The sequence below is a fragment of the Erpetoichthys calabaricus genome, chromosome 5, assembly GCF_900747795.2.
Source record: "Erpetoichthys calabaricus chromosome 5, fErpCal1.3, whole genome shotgun sequence".
NCBI classification, from domain to species: Eukaryota; Metazoa; Chordata; class Cladistia; order Polypteriformes; family Polypteridae; genus Erpetoichthys; species Erpetoichthys calabaricus.
This window is the reverse complement of record NC_041398.2, coordinates 1,139,168-1,160,377: the sequence shown is the minus strand read 5'-3', so window position 1 is coordinate 1,160,377 and position 21,210 is coordinate 1,139,168. Positions and strand designations below refer to the sequence as shown.

The 21,210-nt window shown below is 41.0% G+C and overlaps 2 protein-coding genes and 1 long non-coding RNA gene across 3 annotated transcripts in view; 2 read left to right on the top strand and 1 right to left on the bottom strand.

Annotated features, from left to right (window-relative positions):
- The window catches only part of LOC127527873 (uncharacterized), a 158,698-nt gene extending 148,348 nt beyond the window's left edge, over positions 1 to 10,350 (top strand). Inside the window, exon 2 of the long non-coding RNA XR_007935041.1 lies at positions 9,774 to 10,350. This is a non-coding gene — a long non-coding RNA (uncharacterized LOC127527873). The remainder of the gene's footprint in view (positions 1 to 9,773) is intronic.
- The window catches only part of LOC114651545 (gastrula zinc finger protein XlCGF57.1-like), a 458,276-nt gene that overhangs the window by 47,576 nt on the left and 389,490 nt on the right, over positions 1 to 21,210 (bottom strand). The window lies entirely within an intron of this gene.
- The window catches only part of LOC127527841 (tripartite motif-containing protein 16-like), a 514,766-nt gene that overhangs the window by 438,345 nt on the left and 55,211 nt on the right, over positions 1 to 21,210 (top strand). The window contains exon 5 of the mRNA XM_051927978.1: positions 14,764 to 15,565. Coding sequence (XP_051783938.1) covers positions 14,764 to 15,240 — 477 coding nt within the window. The 3' untranslated portion in view covers positions 15,241 to 15,565. The remainder of the gene's footprint in view (positions 1 to 14,763; positions 15,566 to 21,210) is intronic.

Genomic DNA, 21,210 nt, shown 5'->3' with positions numbered 1-21,210 from the left:
TAAAAAATACAGTTGTTAACTTACAGAGAAGTACTACATAAGTGTTATATACAAAATCCTTATTTTAACATACGTGAACTCCAATTAGGATTTGAACTTGCGTTAGCACACCTTACCGCTGTAGCACAGACGACTGCTTTTACACTTTGAGCCAAAACAGTTCAGCTGACTAGTGAGTGACCACATCGACTGCTGACTGCGCGGATATCAATGACGTCATCACGCTAGCGTGCCTCAAAATCATATGACGGGCGCATTTGAAATAAACCTCGAAGCAGTGCTTCGAAAGCTCGACACAGTGTCCAAACTTCAGTATCGAGCGGCCCATCACTAAATCGCACTTTTATGAGTTTATTGGGGATGAAGGGATTCGCGCACTTTTTGCCGGTGCTACGTTACTTTATTTTCTGGTCGGTGTCCCGTGAAATGTAATGCTACATCTGACTTGGCGGAGGCGCGTTAACTCGGGATTGCTTCTGCTGTCTTCGCGCTCGTGCACTTTTCCGCGCCGCTTCTCCGTTTGATTTCGCGCATGCTCCGAAATGTACTGTCTGTCGGGCACGCGCTTGTTCAACCGCTAGCAACCGCATGCCCCCCCTCGTTCATTTCTGATTTTTCTCGAGCTCTGCGTGTTCTTTGTGTTTTTTCCGTTTTCCTCTAAAGCCGTCATCGGCAAACTTAATGAAAGTGGCGTTGAGCAATGTAACGTTACTGGGCTCGTTCAGGTTTCATTTCCACCAGTTTTTCTCATACTGAGACCTATTAGTAATAATTGAAATTATTTTTTTTATATTTTCTTATCAGACCCCTGTGACCCTGTAATCAGGATTCAACGGGTTGGAAAATGGATGGATGGATATTTTCTTATCAGGAAAGATGCTCGTGTGGTTTCACTGTAACAGGGAGACTTTGATTTGTTTAATGGAAAATAAAAAATACAAACATTACACAAGCTAGTGCTGCTGGAGGGATACAGTAAAATCTACAGCTGGCATGGTATTATGAGTACAGTTTTGTGATATTTGAAACGGTATTGTTTTATTTCATGCCTTTTATCCTTTACAACTACGTTCAGTATTTCTGTAAACTTTGATACTTTAGCTTACTAGAGATGGCCGTGTTAAATGAAGAACAGGACTCAAGCCAATCGGACTGTTTGTGTCGGACCACATGAAGCCATCAAAATACAAAATGTGAAAGCTGCAGAGCTCAGCAGAGCCGCGACTCGACTATTATGGGCTGGAGCTCAACTGTCTGTCCTCATTGTTTAAAGTGGCAGTGTCACCTCAGAGACCTTGGTGAGCAGATTCTGATGCCCATGTTGGTGAATCTCTGTTGAGCCCACTTCTATCTTTACCCTCAGACCCTCGTGCCACTAGGTGGTCTTTAGTTACGATTCCTGCTGAAGTCTCTTTTTAAAGGGCATATCCATCTTGTGGTTTTCCACCTCCTCAGATGCTCCATTTCTTTTCCAGCTGCTTATCTCTTGCTGTCCACAACTCCATCCTGTCCAATGACATCTGCAGGTCCCTTCCATTCTGCACAGTCCACTCTTTTGTCGTCTACTTTGTCTCAGATTCATCATTTTCAGAATTCACCTGTCTCTGGAGTGCTCTCTGTATTCGGTCTGAACACTCGGCTTCAGTAAATGCTCTTCTTGGAGTGTGCAGTGCTGCAATATGTGCTCCACTGACACACTCCTAGTGGTGCCTTCTAGGGCGGGTGGTCTGTCCACAAGAACAGAAGGAAGATTTGGATTTCAACCAAACAGCGGCTGATATGAGCTGTACCCATAAATATTGTGCATGGTATTCTTTACCATTAGTGCCCAGTGGTGCTAATCTGGCACTAACCAGTCACATCCAGTATTCTTTATCACTTTCTGTATAATTTCTGTGAGTGTCTGATTGTGTCTCTCAGGTAGTCCATTACTCCAGGGACTGTATGCAGTGGTGGTCTTTGTTTCAATGTTAAAATTGTCTGCCATCTCTCTGATTCCCCACCATTATCACTAAGTAGTTTCTGAGGAGCTCCATGTACTCTTATCTGAGAACGAATGAATGAATGGTGTCACAATTTCTGATGGTCTCTTTGTCTTTACAACACTTCCTGCAGTGAAACGTGTGAATGTGTCAATGATGTGAAGACCCCGTAGTCCTGTTTGACGTTCATGTCAGTCTATATCCAACAAAGCTCTAAATATGACGACTTTAACAGACCTGCCATTGCTGTGTCCAAACATGATGGTGCTGTGTAGATAAAGTGTTGTCATATCTACAGGGAGGCACTGAAATGTATGCAAATCCCCTCTAATGAAGGTCTGCAGTGCACTTTGATCACATCTGAATTGTTTGATTTGTAATTTTAAACTGTGAGCCAGAGGAGGAAATCGAGGAAAATGTGTCTTTGACACAAACCTTATGGAGGGCACTGTGACCCTGAAGTGTGCTCATTATTTTTACTGACTTTATGAAGTTAATTCTATACTTTTATTTTCACAGGGCTTTCCTATTTCACTTGTCCATACACTGAGGTGTCTAATGGCCTCCAGCTCAGGGCTGTCCATGTGAGAAGTGAATCTGAGAAGAGAAGGGCAGACACTTAAAGAGAGAGAAGAGTTTCCCACAGAGCATGGCCTCTGCCAAAGATGATGGCGTGGATGAAAGAACGGTGGACATTAAAGTAGAGGACTGTGAGCGGCTCACACCAGATGATGTGTGTGTGAAGCTGGAGGATCACGAAGAAAGCATTTCAGTTTTTAAAGAGGAGGAGGAGTGCAAGGGGGTGACTGCTGCCATTAAAGCTGAGGATTTGAATGATTTCTCCGTTGGACTTGAACTTCAAAAGCATGAAACTGAGGATATTTTCAAGCAAGAGGCCTGTGAAGAATCTCCATCCAGTTTACAGCCCTGGTCCACTAATACGGGACGACTGGCTACGCAGGAGAATTCGACAGAGCTGAAATCAGAGTTATCGGAGTCTGAGGAGAAAATCACCGAGGGAAATGGGAGAGAAGGAGAAGAGTCACCTGGGAGTGTTGGAATGAGTGAGTAATGTGATTAAATATAAAAGATGGATGGATGGATGGATGGATGGATAGATAGATAGATAGATAGATAGATAGATAGATAGATAGATAGATAGATAGATAGATAGATAGATAGATAGATAGATAGATAGATAGATGATAGATAGATAGATAGATAGATAGATAGATACTTTATTAATCCCAAGGGGGAAATTCACAGGAAAGGGAGCATTTATAAATTCTAACGGTGGGTGCTTTGATGTTTTTAGAAGATTGAAATAAGAGTTGAAAACACGGTTAATTGAACTTGGATAAAAAGACCACCTGCTCGAGCCCATGATAACAAACAATAGGTTACCTAATAAATGATAAATTAGAAAAACTTAGGTGAATAAGGAAAAATCTAAACTGTTGAGCGCATGACTTGAACATCATGAAGCTTTGACTGAAGCTGTGACGTATTTTAGGCCAACAGTGCATTATGTTCAATGAGAATATCAAAAGTCATGTTTTGTTAACGACGTGTATATTTATTAAATTGTGTGGCAGTTAAGCCAGAAATGTCCACAAAAAGAAATAAGTAAGAATAAAATCCTCAGCCCTGTGCACTAAATAAGAGTGAATTTGCTCAAGCCAGTGCCCACCTAATATGTGCCTCATCTTTCTAATGGTAATCTCGTGCCATTTGACGTTAGTGACAAGAGCTACCTGTCTGAGCCATGATGACATTCAGGGGGTCTCAGGGTCTTCTTTCAGAATCTTGTGTTCTGCTCTCAGCCTGAACTTGCTGGGGCAACATGTCCTGGACATGTTGGCAGTGGTGTGAAATCTTCATTTGGAGATGATCTTGGGCCCTTCTGTCTCCCACAGTCACATCGGGCCAATTTGGAGTCTCCACTCCACTTCACCTGCATGTTTTTGGGGATGAGGGGAAGAACTAGAATAACCAGAAACACCATTCAGAGACCCCATGTGGAACAGCTGTGGGCAGGATTTGAACCCAGAACACCTGAACAATAAAGTAGCTGTGCTAAACACTGTGCCCCCCTAACACAAGCGGATATATTTGTATGTTTATTTGTAGGCCATATTAGGTTCTAGATGATGTAAATATCATCACATACATTACAATTAAGAAGAGAAAACCCAAATTCAGCATATTATTGTGTTGGAATGCTCTGATCGGAGTCTTTAGAGCTGATATTGATCACCCATTCCATTAAGATCTGATGATATCAATAATAATAATACTGTTTTTATTTTTATTTTTAAAAAAATAATAAATGTAATTTTAGCTATGAATAAACTTCACATTCCATAATAAAGTGCTACTGCATACAACATACAGAAAGAACATTTACCCATAATACACACATAATGGAATAAAACCAAGCTGAACAAATCAAAATGCATGTCTTAATCATACACCACATTTCTAATCAAATAAAATGTTCAGTTAGATATTTGTAGCCATCTTCTCCGACAAGAAGAAAACGAGACAGTCTTGGTGAACGCTTCAGGTTCTCATCTAAGAATATAAGCATCTCTGCATGTTCTGAGGACAGTCTGGTCAACCTGTCATCCACGACGTGTGCTGCCGTACTGAACAGACCCTCACTGTCCCCACTCATATAAGGAGGGCACAGGTAGGATGACGACTTTTATTGGTCCTCCAGGAAGCCAGTGGCCCCGCATCTCTTGTGGTATGAGGTTCACAGAGATAAAGATTCACCTCTGATGCTGCGGACTCAAATATCGTTTTTATCTTTATTGACAATTTCTTCATGCATTCTGCAGTTCTGTTGGTGGGGAGTTTCCTTGGATCTCTTGACTGTCGTCTGTCACTCCGAGTGCGTCTGTGTGGTCGAGACACCGGCACTGAGCAGTTTATGTGTTTGAGATTTGCAGTCATCTGTGAAATACGTGTCCTTGTACCATTGTTGAATTTGAAGAAAAAAATCAGAATTCGGAACTGTATAGTGACTATTCACACTCAATACTTATTATGCATGATTAGTATTATTTTATTCTATCCAACAAGTAAGTAAGAGGGCAGAATACAATTTCTAACTAATCGACATCCACTTGATAACAATTTATATTTATGTACCAGCTCAGTAAAACTCTGCATCCCTTTCCTCCCATTTACTTACACATTCACTGGAAGGCTAATGAAAGGGATTTTAGTCAAAACGTTTAATGCTGGGTTAATTACTTATACAAATAAATCAGTCAACAAACACTTACACTTAGTCGTGGATCTAAATGATGTAGAAGGTGACATCTTCCAGAACTGAAAGTTGCTGGTTGTCCAGGCTTATGAATTCCACTGTTTTTGCTGTCCCAGTAAGTCTTTGGCGTTCTTGCTGTCAGTATTATAAGGTTGAGTTTTCTAAGTGCTGACATTATTGGACGCTGAGTGAGAGTAGGCGACTGAGCTAGATTGTGTACAGGCGAGGACTGTTTTCTGTATTTTGGTAATGTTGGAACTTTTTCTTGCATACTTTTTATCATTCAAGATCAGATGTTAAGATCCACTAATTTGCTGATCATCGGTCAAGTCGTTTGGAGTGAAAATTGGTTGATTTTAATTTGTGATCGATTGATCAGATCAGGCCTGTCTTTCACATGTGAGAGAAAGGTAGAGAAATTGAACAGACAGAAGCAGAACATGTTAAGACCACATACAGAGTGGCCAGACCATAAATGACACCACAGTGTGAGTAAGTAACTCCAACCAGTGTGCCACCACTTTACTTGTACTGTTTCATTTATTTTAAAAGGCAGGTAGTGGTTAGGAATTTGGATATCAAACCCTGAAGTTGCAGGGTTCAAATTCAGCTATTGACACAATGTGACCTCGTGCAAGTCATATGACCTGCCTGTGCTCCAGTTGGAATAACAAGATTAATGTAACCAATTGTGTCTTAAATGTTACAACTCACCTTGGAAAAAGGTGTCATGAAAAAAAAAAAAGTTAAAATGTTTGTGTTATTTCAGATTTACTGAAGAATTGCAGCTTGTCTCCACCTTCATTTGGTCAGCCCTCCCTTCAATACAATGAGAAAGGTAGGAAGAAATCAGCAAAAGGATCAGAGAACCTGACAGCAGCCTTTTTGCAGTGCAGTTCTCTCCCCGCTACTGGAGTAACACAGACAGAAGCCATCAAAACTGATCGACAGCAAGTGGAGAAAGAAAACCAAATTCGTACTGGAATAAAATGTTGTTTGGAGTGTGGAAAACAATTCACAAACAAAAGTGATCTTAATAAGCATATGAAGATTCACACTGGACAAACAACATATTGTTGTCATGAATGTGGTAAGTTGTTCTCAAGGAGAAGCCATCTTCAGAGTCACAGAATAATCCACACAGGAGAAAAACCTCATTGCTGTCCAGAATGTGGTAAATCTTTCTCACGTATAAGCAGTCTTCAGAGGCATAGACAAATCCACACAGGAGAAAAACCTCATTGTTGTCCAGAATGTGGTAATTCATTTTCACGTGTAAGCAATCTTCAGAGGCACAGACAAATCCACACAGGAGAAAAACCTCATTGTTGTTTAGAGTGTGGCAAGTCTTTCTCAAGTAGAAGCCATCTTCAGAGGCATAGAAGAATCCACACAGGAGAAAATTCTCTTTGCTGTCTAGAATGTGGTAAGTCGTTTTCAAGGATAAGCATTCTTCAGAGGCACAGAAGAACCCACACAGGTGAAAAACCTCATTGTTGTCCAGAATGTGGTAAGTCGTTCTCACGTATGAGCAATCTTCAGAAGCACAGAAAAATCCACACAGGAGAAAAACCACATTCTTGTTCAGAGTGTGGCAATTCCTTCACAAGCAGAAGCCATCTTCATAGGCATAGAAGAACCCACACAGGTGAAAAACCTCATTGCTGTCCAGAATGTGGTAAGTCATTCTCCCGTATAAGCAATCTTCAGAGGCACAGAAAAATCCACACAGGAGAAAAACCTTACTGTTGTCCAGAATGTGGTAAACAATTTTCTGACATACGCAGTTTTCAAAAGCATGCACAAATTCTTGCTGGAGAGAAGCCATTTTGCTGTTCTCAATGTGGAAAAAGTTTTTTCAACAATAGGTGTTTTCGAGTACACACACAAACTCACACTGAAGAGGAAATGCAGTATGTATGTTCTCAATGTGGCAAATGCTATGCAAGCAAGAAAAGTCTTTATAGACACAGCAAAATCCATACTAGAGAAAAATGTTTTTGCTATTCTGAATGTGGGAAATGATTCATAGATTTATGCTCATTTCAGTGCCACATCAGAACTCATAATGGAGAAAAACTTTATTGTTGTCCTGAATGTGATAAGCAGTTCTCACAACAAAGCACCCTACAGAGTCACATCAGATGTCACAGCGGAGATAAACCTCACAGTTGCTTGGAGTGTGGCAAACAATTCTCATGCCTTAATTCTCTTTAAAGTCATAGGAGATGTCATACTGGAGAGAAGCCTTACAGTTGTACTGAATGTGGAATGCGATTCTCTTATAACAGTTCTGTTCACAAACATCGAATAATTTATTCTGGTAAGAAACAAAGGTGTTTTGAATCTTTTCTCAGATTGTGTGACTCTTAAAGACCACAAGAGAATTCGCGCTTGGAGAGAAACCCCATTGTTGTTCATAATGTGGTAAATGATTTTCACATCAAAACGTGCTTAGGTTCCACAGAAGGTTCAACATTGGAGAGAAGCAGCACACCTGCTCTGAATGTGGAAAAGGGTAATCTTCCAGAAAAAGATTTCAGAGACACACACAAAGTCATATTGGAGTAAAGCCTGTCCCATAAATAACAAATGCTCTTTCCATTGGCTCCTCAACCAAACAAATTGAAGAAAAATCTTCTGAATGTGGTAAAGGACTCCAGTTGAAAGTGGCTAATAAATACATAAGAATAGTGGAGAAAACACTGAAAGTGGCAAACAGATCGTAGATGTAAGGTAACCTCAGAGCCACATATGAATTCACACTGGAATGCAACACATATTTCACAAACAGCAAGAATCTTCTTCAACAACTTAGAGGTTGAAGAAAAAACCTCATTGTTGTCCTAAATTTTTTTTAACGCTTTTCAAACATCAGTGGCCTTCATATTCATAAATGACTGTCTTGCTTGTGGTAAGCCTCTTCGCTGATCTGAATGTTGAAAGTCCTCCTGTATCAGCCGTCATCAGCACCACGTAAGATTTCATGAAGGACTTAGAAACTGTACTGCCAGGACGTCAGCCATACAGGGACTGATCATCTCTGCACCAGTGCTGTGACATAAGATGGTGAACAACACAAACACCAGACCACAGAATGAGGTAACAACAGTACGGTGTGGTGATAACAACTTCAACCACTGAACAAAACTGAAAAAGTTCAATGTAATAATGAAAAAATTGAGAAGTCAAATCAAATCCACAGTGCAGTGCCAACTACCAGGAGGTGCCACTGACAACGAGGGGAATATTTTTGTTCGGAGCTTTGGAGATGAGGCCTTATCTGAGTAGCAATGAACTTGTACCATCTCTGGGATGTCATCTGATGGCGGACGCCTGGGCTGAGTGCAGACAGCCGTTCTTAGCCCTGATAATGAAGAAGTCATTTAGTGACGTCAGCTGACAGCCAATGCTGTCCAATCAGATACTGGGGAGGGACAGTCGAGGAGGACAGGAGACTAAAAAGAGAGCCGTCACATGACAGACCAATGTAGAGGAGCTTTATAAGACTTTTACACTAATTTAGGTTATCATTTATAAATGATAAGAGTCTTTACAAACCAAACACATTCATCAGCTGTGTGTCAAGGGTGAGTCCAAAAGTGGGAAATTAATAAAATTTATATACAAATAAAATGAAACATTCAGGGTTCAAAGAGAAATGTTTAAGACCTGAAGAGGGAGTCACAACAGCATGCTAGGGTTAGCACGGGGGACAACAGTTGTGAAGAATATCAATTAATGTGTAGAAGGAACATTATTTAAAATAATAATAATAATAATGTTATGAGAAATGGGACACCATAATGAATGCAAAACACAATTAAAATGAAATGAACTGATTTTATTGTCTGACATATAAGAGAAAAAAGGAAGACAAAGCAGAAACACACAGAGATCTCTGCTGACCCAGCTGTTCATTTGATAAATTAACCTAAAAATATAACGGATGTCACTTTGCTCCATATCAGTATATCCTGGGGTGGTGTGTGAAGGACGCTGTATACTCCGAATGTGTTGGTTCAGGTTTCAGTTTGAGTTCATCACCTTCTTCATATCGATACCCAAGACAATGTTTCTTCATGTCGAGACTTCAAGCTCGAGGCCACAGGAGCTCAATAAACTCCAACAGCAGGATGGACGATTAGAAAGCTCTGCTTTGAGAGAGTGTCAGCTACACAAAGCTTCAGCTTCATTTACTTGACAGAAAACTCCAAAAAGCAGAAGTGGCCCCTTCTGTAACCCCACCGCTGAAGGTCACATTTGACCCCTCACTACTCGGTGTTGGTTCACTCTGCTTGGACTTTCTATATTTTGTAAGTTTATGTTTCATTTTTTGGCCACACTCATTGATGTTCATTGATGTTCTCAAATGTGTGAGTATAGCTTGACTCTTACAAGGACTTCTCTAAAAAGGGCACATTGGCCATGAAATGCAAGAAGGTAAAAAAATATACAAAGTGGAAACCACAACATGAAGATGTGACATCGATGAAATACACTCAGTGGCAGAGGTGACGTGGACAAAATCAGAAAGGACAGCACAGAAAAGGCAGGTACCAACTGACAACAAAAGAAGAAAGCTGATTGGTGGAAAGACCTGTCAGTCACTCCTGAGTGGACTGTTGAGGACAGCTGTGGCTTGCAGACTTCAGAGTTCAGGTGTTTTTGTTATTTAACAGTTAGAATGTTCTGAAACTGTAATGTCATCGCAAAGATCACACAAACATGTAATGTGACATTTGTGATCAATCACTTTTGTTGATTTTTATGTCACCATTCATCAGCCCTGTATAGAGTGCCACTTCCAGATCAGCAAACCCACTGCACCCCGTAGCACATTTGGAGTTTGGGACTGGAGCACAAAGTGGATGGCACTCTGAGAAGGACAGACTTGTAAGACGTGAACAAAGCCAGCTGCCCTCCCTGGTCTGTCTTCATTCAGAAGGACTCACCTGAGTGGTGGGATTGTTCTGCGGTGCTCCTGTTAGCCGACATTTCATCAGCTTGCTTTCTGCGTTTCATCTGATAACCAGCAGAGTTAATCAAAGATGAGCCAGGCCTGTTACAATGTGAACGTTCTTGACATTTTGTTTAGCTTTAAATTTTTGTTCTGCTTCTTTACTTTGAATTCTTGTGGGCCTTGTAGATTAGAGATTATTAATACATGAGCATTTGGTGTTAATGAATTCACAATCAATAAACTGTTTTTTTACTAAATTTTAAGTGTGGCCTGTTGCCATTTTGTATCTTTATCCTTCTTGACTGTGTTGTTAGGACGTGTTGCACTGTTGCCTCCCTAGAATTAAGTGTCACATCACCGACGCTCGGCCTCAGACCCTTCATCACACATGAGACAGAATCCAAGATTGAGGATCCAACTGTTAATCGGCTTCAGTGTGTGAGTATAAATTCACACTTATTCTCACTTTGACCGCATTAATAGCTCAGCGTCTAGATTTTGGAGATGGTACGTCGTCTGATTATCAACTCCTGAGAAATCTCGCTTTGTCGATGTTATAAGTTGTGAGTGTAGATGTTTGTGGTGTTATGCCTTTAAATTATTGCTGTTGCCATTTGTTGTTTGTTTGCTGTTTTAAGATCAAGATTTACGTCATATCTTCTAATTGGTGACTGCTGGTGATTTTCATTACGACTCCGTTAAGCACTTTGGTATTTCTCAATGTCTGCTCTGATTTTTTAGCTATTGAGTCTTGCTGCAGTTTCTCGATGTGCAAACATCTGATTAGCCACATTTCCTCTGCCAGATGACAGTTCTATCTGAAACTCATAAAGCAGGTGGACATTATTCACATTGTCATCCAGAAGATCATCTCTGGATATTAGTGGCTGACACAACAACACCGTTCATTCAACATAAGGAGCCACAAAGCCAACTCCATCATCTTTGGCTAATTTGCTGTTTTATTCACAATCAAATCAGCCTGTATCCTCCTTATAGGTATTGGAGTTGGACATTCTTAAACTTCTGTGACACCACTTGGGGACTTTATATCTAAGTGCCATTATGCTGGGTTGGGGCTTCAGTGCCAAAACTCCTGTGCCAAAAAGAGTCAAGGCATAGAGCCTAAGAGTGAGCTGAGGAAGACCACTTCAGACCAAAGACCTGAAGAAGGAGCACGTCAGAAAGACAATGAGTGCACTCCACTACCAACGAGGGTCTTCCCTTGACCCCTCAGCACAAACACAACTCCACACAGCACTGGACATCATCTATAAAGGCTTGGCATCATTAAAGTGGCATAAGTGTGCCAAGAGAAATGAGGTCTCTTAACAAGTGACTGAACAGCCAGGCCTGTTTTGCCATGTTGAATTGTTATGTGTGAGAAGCTCCTGATTAATGGTCTCATTTAAACTTCTCACTTTATTAAGACTGAACTCCTTTAGAGACTCAAGAAAGTTGACAGTTTGGTCCTCTCTGACCCAAAGCTGCCCTTCAAAGTGAGGAATCCTCCAGAACAAGCCAAATAAGACCAGCCAAATATGGTGGAAATCACATTGGAATGTTCTGAAGTGGTCCGCTATGAGCCCTAAAATGAATGCAAGTCAACATCCATGGGAAGAGCTGGAAGAGTTACAATTGGGAGAAGAAGACCATCAGTAGAAGTCTCATCCAGAGCTGCAGGAAGTGCTTGATGGCAGGTCTCACCTGAAAATGGACAGTTAGAGAACATTAGGTGAAAGTCCCAATAATTGTGTTCACATCGTTGTCATTTATTTTATTGTGTGTCCGAAATTAAAAACAAAGTGGAATAAAGAAATGTGGATGACAATCACTGTGGTCAGTTTAGACGTATTTGACACAAAATTATGATTCTTGTTTAAAAAGTGGAAAGGAACAAAAACTTCTGGGAGCATGTCAGTGACACAAACAGTAGAGCGACAGATGTGACAGGTGACATATAATGATATAAATAGGATTCATTCAGGTCAGCAGACCATCATGGCCGTGGTGGGTTTACATTGAAATGATTTTAACACAACATTGTCAAACCGGTTTAATCCAGTTCAGGCTGCTTTGTGTTAAGTCAGGTGCTCACAACCACACAAAGCCAATTCAGAGTCACCAATTCCCCCAACATGCACGTCTGTGGATTGTGTGAAGAAATGCAGGAGTGACATGAGGAGAACACGCTGACCTGACAAAGACGACCACTGGGCGCCAAATTCAAAGTCTTGAAGCTGAATCTGTGAAGCCGCAGCTCCAACCCCTTGGCCATCATGCTGTCCTGAGTTGTGTTTTCATAGTTCAGTTTCACTTATTTATATCTTTTATATTTTGAACCCACGTCTTTTGATTTTAAAGTTAATTTCTACTCAATGAAGAGTGTCCTTTAATGACTGGGTAGCTTCAGCTCACTCCATGATGATGTTCTTCATGAACTTCACATCTCTCACCACTCAATGGCCGTCTTGTTTGCTGGCCAGTAAATCATTGAGCTGTCAGTTTGTGATGAAGTGTGACAGTGGATTGATGTTAATTTAAAGAGATGGACTGTGACAATAAAAAGTGTCATTTAATAAAGCCAGTGGTCCGTGTGGACAGTCCATTTGAACTCGGACCTCGACGGTGACCTTGTGCTCATAATGATGGCGCTGATCAGGACAGCCACAGTTGTTTGCTCGCTGCTGATGTGTTGTTTTTCTCTGTTAACTTTGCCTTTTGTAACAATATGAGGATTACATTCACACGAGATCAGCTCCTGTCTACTGGGATTGGACTTCATTTCTCCTCCAATGATTAAGGACACTTCCATACAGATTTAGCACTTATGAATGTCTGACTGCAGACTCGGACTCCCAGCCAGGTAAATCCCACCTGAAGAGGACAAGGGGGACGCACGCAGGGTCTCGAGGGGTTCAGGAGACACGCTTGTCGAGCGCCCCTTCCCTTACTAGTTTTATCAACGTCAGACCACTGAGGCCCATAACAGATGAACTTCATCTTCTTCTCGGCCCCAGTAAGGATTATTCTCTCTGGTCAGCGTATTGCTGTGTGGACACCTGGCTTACTGCATCAGTGCTTGACTCCACATTAGAACTGCTGGGGTTTCTGCTTTACAGAGCAGTTAGAGATGCTGATCATCACAACAAGTCAATTCGCTGGACTCTGCTGCTACATTAGTACATTTGTGTGGACTCCCACCTCTCAGACAGTCTCTGTATCAGCACACGTGCCCCTCAAGGCTGTGGACGGCCCCCCTACTTTACTCCTTATACCCCAATGACTGCAGGTCCACTGATCCTTCAGTTAAATCATTAAGTTCACTGATGACACCACCATTATTGGTCTAATTACTAACGGCAATGAAACACCTTCTAGAAAAGAGGGGTCTCGTCTTGTGTCTTGGTGACCTTCAACACCCTGCTGCTCAAGACCCCCGAGACAGTGGAAATGGCCATTGACTTTCATAAACAGCAGTCACAACCTCTAACACTAGAAATGAAGGATTCAGCAGTCAATATGGTGGACTCCTTCAAAGTTCTGAGCACAACAATCACAAACTCTCTCAGCTGGGACATGAACACCACCACATCACTAAGAAGGCACAGCGGCGATTGGATTTCTTACACCAGATAAAGAAATTAAATATTTCACAGCCAATCCTCGTTCAGTTTCACAAAGCCGTAATTGAAAGTGTAATCACATTCTCCATTGGTGTCTGGTTTGGCTCACCAACGGCACACTCCAGAAATAAATGACAGCATGTGGTGAGGTCTGCTGTGCTCTTCATCTGTGCAGACCTGTAGACATCTCGAGTCACTAAATGTGTCATAAGGACCACCACAGACTCATCTCAGTAGCTCATCACTTCTTCACACAAACTCCCAAATGCTTCAGTCAATTCAAACTCAAACTAACAGACACCTCCATAGTTTCTTAGCCAGAGCGACAGCTTCTCCCAGCAGTGACTTAGCCGTCTTCTGTGTGTGTTCATGTGTTCTGTCAGAGACTGTGTGAAGGTGTGTGTGTGTGGACAGTGTGAGGACATGTGTGTGTGACACGGGAATACACACTACACACTCACACTCTAACCAGCACATCACTATCGGCACATCTCCTTTATAATTGGATTATTCTACCACTTGGTGTGACGTTTGTCTTTTTAACTTCTGCTCTTTCTGTTATTTGTCTGTGATGTTGTGTTCCGTTATAAGGAGCTCCAAATCTACCAAGTCAGATTCCTGCACATGAAGTACTGGAGAATAAAAGGGATTCGGATTTATTGTCATTCCAGAATTTTATTTTAAATCCCCACAGATTCTGTCCAATCAGATGAGCTCCATAGTATTAGTGTCTCGTCAGCTCAGCTCCTGATTGGCTGTTGTTAATTGTCTGTGTTGTGCTCCACCCCCAGTCCCGTTACACACTCCCAGATTTTCTCGCTTGTTTTCTTTTCTCTCCTTTCAGACTTCTGTCCCCTCACACTGGACATCAACACGGCGCACAGAGACCTTCGTCTGTCTGAAGGGAACAAGAAGGTGACATGTGAGGGGACAAAAGCCAAATATCCTGATCATCCTGAAAGATTTGACCGCTACACCCAAGTTCTGTGCAAAGAGGCTGTGACTGGGACTCGCTGTTACTGGGAGGTGGACTGCAGTGGACTCTTCATGATAATTGGAATCGCATATAAAGGACTGAGCAGGAAAGGACGCAGTGTGGAGTGCATCCTTGGAAGGAATGACAAGTCCTGGTATTTGCAGTGTTCTTATTCTCAGTACTTTGTGTGTCACAATACCAAGGACAATGTAATCAGCGCCCCCTTCAGCCCCAGAATAGGTGTGTATCTGGACTGGCCTGCTGGCTCTCTGTCATTTTATAGCGTCTCACACACAATGACCCTCCTGCACAGGTTCAACACCTCCTTCACTGAGCCCCTCTATCCAGGGTTTGGGTTTTATTTTGGTCTTAAGTGCAGTGTAACAATCAGCTATCTGACACAATGTGACCACTGACCAGTACCCCTCACCAGTTACTTGATGTCCCCACAAGTGCAGATCCTCTTTGTGTTTGTAGTTTAGGGTGAAATTAAATTTACAGGATGGGTGGGTTGGGTGGTCAGCACCTCTGCGATTGAAGTTGTGGATGAGAATGCGGGGCGAGCGCGGCTGTCAGGGTCTCCATTATTATTGGGTTGGAGTAGCCAATCAGGTGTGTGTGTCATAATGAGGGGTGGAGACACGTCAGACCTACAAATACCAGTCTGACCAGCAGGGGTCACTGTTGATTCACAGCCACGACATTTAGGCTGACACCCCAACAACTACTGAGCCCCCAAGTGTCACTGAATGTCACCTGTTAAGTAGGACAGGTATGTGGTCCTGCTGGATCAGCACAACTAAAAGGCACCAAGGTTATTATAGTTTTGCCTTTTCATATTAGCTTTTATTTCTATATTTTTTTACCTTACTTGGAAATTCAGTTTGTTTTAAGGTTTTCCTTCATTATGTATTTTTAGTTTTGATTTAGTTTTCATTTCACAAAGACATTTCTACTTTATCTTTACATCTATTAGTATCAGTTTAAGTTTTAGTAATTATGGCATACAACAACAACAACATTTATTTATATAGCACATTTTCATACAAAAAATAGCTCAAAGTGCTTTACATAATGAAGAAAAGAAAAATGAAAGACAAAATAAGAAATTAAAATAAGACAACATTAGTTATCATAGAAAAGGAGTAAGGTCCGATGGCCAGGGGGGACAGAAAAAACAAAGCAAAAAACTCCAAACAGCTGGAGAAAAAAAATAAAATACGAGTTTACTGTGAGTGGAAGCTTACTACACTACATAACACACTTTACTATCTGGTTTGATTTTTGTCTGATAAAAACTAGCATAATCAAAAACCAGATACTGAATATGAACACTTTTACACAATTTTATAATTTTTAAAATATTTTCTATGTTATTTGCGATGAAAAAATCTGTGCTGACTGTTGACACTTTTTTCATTTCCTTTTATTGCCCAGAATGGGCCAATTTGTAATGAAATGTAGGTGAATTTTAAGGTGTGAGGGTTTTTTTCTCTAAATGTCTACAGCACACTACATATCCTGCTCCAAGACAATGTGCTTATAATGAATGCCTTCAATATTGCATTCTAACATCTCCCATTCTGTGTTTTGTTATTTTCTACCAGCCATATTGATCTCTTAATTCCATCTCAGGCACAAACAGTTTATTGACAGAATTTTTCCACCTGCAGGCCTGAAAAGATATCAAAAATTAGAAAACAGAATCGACTGTGTTCTGACAGGTGTGACCATGAAAGTCACAGGGGCTTAGTCAGAACAGGGCTCTTAGGCTTGAATTAATGTGCAGACCCCACCTAGATTTATTGAGGTAAACAAAGAAAAACAAGCATGTAGTGTGAAGGTTAGGGGCAGTGAGACTTGAATAGCCCACCATGAGAACAGTAAATGATGAGCAGAACAAGAGCAGGTAATAAGAGTATGGACAGGCACAAAACGACAGAAACAGCATCTGAGATTAAGAACAATACATTATCTAAACCTGTTTATCCAGGCGGGATCGCAGGAAACCTGGAGCCTACCCCAGCAGGTTTGGATGCAAGGCAGGAAAAATCCCTGGTATGCAATATGCATGATATGGCTGATGTTAAGAAGAAAAAGAATGTGATATTTCAACTATCTACTTTGACAGTGAGAGAAACATTGAAAAAAAGGGGACAAATATTTTAAAATATAATTCTGCTACTGGATTATTTTCACAATATCAAGTATTTTGAGTAGTGAATATTAAGTAAAAAAGATAAATTAATAAATATAGCATAAATAGAAAAACACATTAGTATGTGTAGTTTTTTGTCACTTGGCAGACTCTCTTCACCTACGTACCTGTAGTTCAGTAGAGACATTTTACAAGGTTTGTATCACTTTGTTGTTAAATGACGTTTTTAGAGCAAAAGTGATTGGTCAGCAACAATATGCTGATCTTGTATGATGACCTTGTCAGCTTCTCGATCAGTGACGTTTTAGTTTCAAAAACCAGGAGTGGTCTCCCCTAGACTTTTTCGTGTACTCAGATATGGGGGTCGATATTTGAGGAATAAACTATAAGACAATGATTATATTATGTACATTAAAGAACCATCAACAACAAATCAAATCAAAATAATAATATATTGAACAATTATTATAAAAGTAAAGTTGAATACATCAGTCTTCAGCTACATGAATTAAAAAAAAAATGAGTATGTGTTCAGGTAAAGTACCACTACCAGTTGATGGATTTGGCCCAAAAGTTAACACAGATCTACAATTTTGGTGTAACAACCACATGCCAAATTTCATCCATCTATCTAGTTGCGTTTTTCAGTTATCGTGTTTACACACACACACACACACACACACAGACATAATTTCAAAAAATGATATTTTCCGACTTGGGAAGGTTTATAACATCAAGATTCATCAAAATCTTGAGGTCGGAGTTTTTCATGATTACTATACTTTCTCTGTACTTCATTTACGAGAAAGTAAAAATCATTTCTCCTGTGTGAACTGGCAGGTGAATTACTGTCAACAAATAGCAGGCACCTGAGATAATAAACTGAAACGTTACTCACTTGTGATTTTTCTGTGCATATGGTGAAGGTTTTGTTGAGCAGCACATTCCGATATCAATTGTTTGAATTACATCTTGATAACTACAAGCGCAAACAAAGGCAGCACGTAAATTGCTTTCTATTTGACATGATTTACAGGCGTGCCCGTATTCAGCTTGCTCTGTCACCGAAAATGCTGTGTGAACAGCCGCCCTCCGTCATCTGCCACCAGTCACTTGATGAATATATGTGGGCGGCTCATGGTGGATGACTTTCTATTTTAGAGTTAAAAGTGACAAGGGTTAAAGACTAATGGCAAGAATATTCATTCAAAAATGAAAACTAAAAATATTTTAGTAAATTATTATTTTATTTCAGTTAGTCTTTCCAGCTACTTCATTAGTTTCGTTTAGTTTAAGTTTTTCATTTCAGTTTTGTTAATTATTTTATTTCAGTTTACAAAAATGTTTTTTTCATAATAGTTTCAGTTTTGATTTTACTTTTCATTAACTATAATAACATTGAAAGACGCTATACAGTATGGAGAGCTCTTGAATAGTGACTATATGTAGGAGCAGAGAGTGACAGATGGGACTGGAGTGTTGTCCACTCACCAGACATGTTGTGACCCTCCATTGGTCACTCAAAGGGTCCTTCACTTTAGAATGAATTCACTGTGAATGTCTGAAGACGAGGACTCACCGGTCAGTCAGATGTCGGCCATACTGACAGAGTTTGGTGTTTTAGTTGATGTCACATTAAACTTTAAACTGCACCTCCTCCTTGTCCCCCGATTTGTCACTCATGGTACCCCGAAAGCTCCAACATCTTCAAACAATGAATTCTTGGTCAGTTGGCACACACTTGACATGAGTACACATACCATACCATACCATTTTTATTTGTTAAGCGCTTAAAAACACAGCATTACAACTGACCGAAGCGCTGTACAGTTAAAACAAGCAAGACTAAAAGCAAAAAATTAAAAAAAAAAACAAACATTAAGAGAGAATTAAAACAGAGACACTAAAAACAGGTCAGGGGACCCAATAAAACAGAGAAATAGCAAAAAGCAAGTGGGAATAAGACAGGTTAAGAATTAAAAGCCAATGTGAAGAAGTGCGTTTTTAGGTGTGATTTGAATGTGGTGACTGAAGCGGCCTGCCTAACCACTAAAGGTAAGGAGTTCCAGAGCTTGGGTGCACAGACAGAAAAAGCCCTTTCACCACGAGCTTTAAAATGTGCCTTGGGAACGGTTAGGAGCAGCTGATCTGCGGATCTAAGAACACGAGGGGGATTGTGACGATGGAGCAAGACACTCAAGTAGGCAGGGGCTAGACCATTTAGTGCCTTATAGGTTAAGAGGAGTATCTTAAAATCAATTCTGAAACTAACCGGCAGCCAGTGTAGGGTTTTTAAAATCGGTGTAATGTGTTTGCTTCTGCTGCTTCCAGTTAAAAGTCTTGCAGCCGCATTTTGAACCAATTGGAGTCTCGAAAGAGTGGCTTTACTAATACCATATAGGCAGGAATTAGAATAGTCGAGCCGGGACGTAATGAATGCATGGATTACTGATTCCAGGAGGTGGTAAGGCAGAATTGGTTTGAGTTTGGCAATTCGCCTGAGATGGAAAAAGCAGGATTTTACTGTGCTGTTGACTTGAGCATCCATTTTCAGGACCATATCCATTTTGATTCCAAGATTGGAAACAGACGAAGTTACTGGAATGGGAAGAAAGTCGAGGTCAAGGGGTAGGGTCTGTTTGCGGTCGGGACTAAAAACAATGACCTCGGTTTTTGAATCGTTCAGGTGAAGGAAGTTTACAGCAAGCCAGTCCTTAATGTCAGATAAGCAGTTGAGAAGAGGTTTAGTGGAGTCAGTTGACTTGAGGGAGAAATAAATTTGGCAGTCATCAGCATATAGGTGATACGAGATTGCATGTTTTCTAAAAATTGCACCTAAAGGCAGGATGTAAATTGAAAAAAGTAGTGGCCCCAAAATGGAACCCTGGGGGACACCACATGGGAGTGGTACTGATTCAGATGAAAAATCATCTAGCATGACTCTAAGAGTCCTGTTGCAGAAATATGACCTGAACCAGTCGAGGGCTAAGCCAGATACACCAACCCAGGATTCGAGTCGGGAGATCATGATGTCGTGGTCGATTGTGTCGAAGGCAGCAGATAAATCGAGAAGAACCATAATCACGTAGAGTCCTGAGTCCAATGCCAAAAGGACATCATTTAGGACACGTAAATGCGCGGTTTCTGTGCTGTGTTGGGGCCTAAAGCCTGACTGAAAAAGGTCCATTACCTGATGGTCCTGTAGGTGGTGAATTAATTGCTCATAAACTACTTTTTCGAGTAATTTTGACAGGAAAGGTAGTTTGGAAATTGGACGAAGATTGGAGAAGACAGCAGGGTCAAGATCAGGTTTTTTCACGATTGGATGTACAACTGCGTGTTTGAAAGCACAAGGAACTGTAGCCGAAGATAGACTACTAGTTATGATCTTTAAGACATCATATCGAATCACAGGAAAGACATCTTTCAGCAGTCTGGACGGCACCACATCGTCCGGAGAGCCTGAAGGCTTCATTGAGGCGACGATTTTTTCCAGATGGGGGAGCGAAATGGGTTCAAAGCTAGTGAGGGAGCCGTGTACAGGAATGGCTAAATCAATAGAGCCAGAAGAAGAAATGGAGATCTGGGATCTAATGTTCATGACCTTATCCAGAAAAAACGTAAGGATCTGATTACAAAGAGCATTGGAGGGAGAAGAGAAAACAGTTCCAGCTGGAGAGAGGACAGCATTCAGTGTTTTGTATAAGACACGTTGATTGCCAGAATTTTTTGAGATGATGTCAGTAAAAAAACGGTTCCTTGCACCTCTGACTGCTCTCTGGTATTGAGACCACATGTCTCTCATGCAGTCAAAGGTAACAGTGAGACCATCTTTCCTCCATTTACGTTCTAGCCGCCTACAGTTTTGCCTGATGGAGCGAGTTTGTTCATTTAGCCATGGGTCATGCTTGACTTTGGATTGTCTCTGTTTGAGTGGGGCTACAACATCCATCACAGAACATGTGTGGCTTTGCAGTGGACTGGCACCCCGTCCAGAGTTGGCCCACCTTGTCCACAAACCTGAAACTGAAAATCGGATAAGAAAGACAACGAATGGACAGAAGGGGTCACTGATTGGTCAGTCGCCGCACTACTGCCTCTTGTGGCCACTCTAAATATTACACAGCAATTTATACAAAAAGGAAATCTAAAAGATAAAAGCAGAAATCATTCAGTGAAATCCTGAGCAGTGAAACATAGAAGGAGAGAATGAGAAACAACCAGAGAG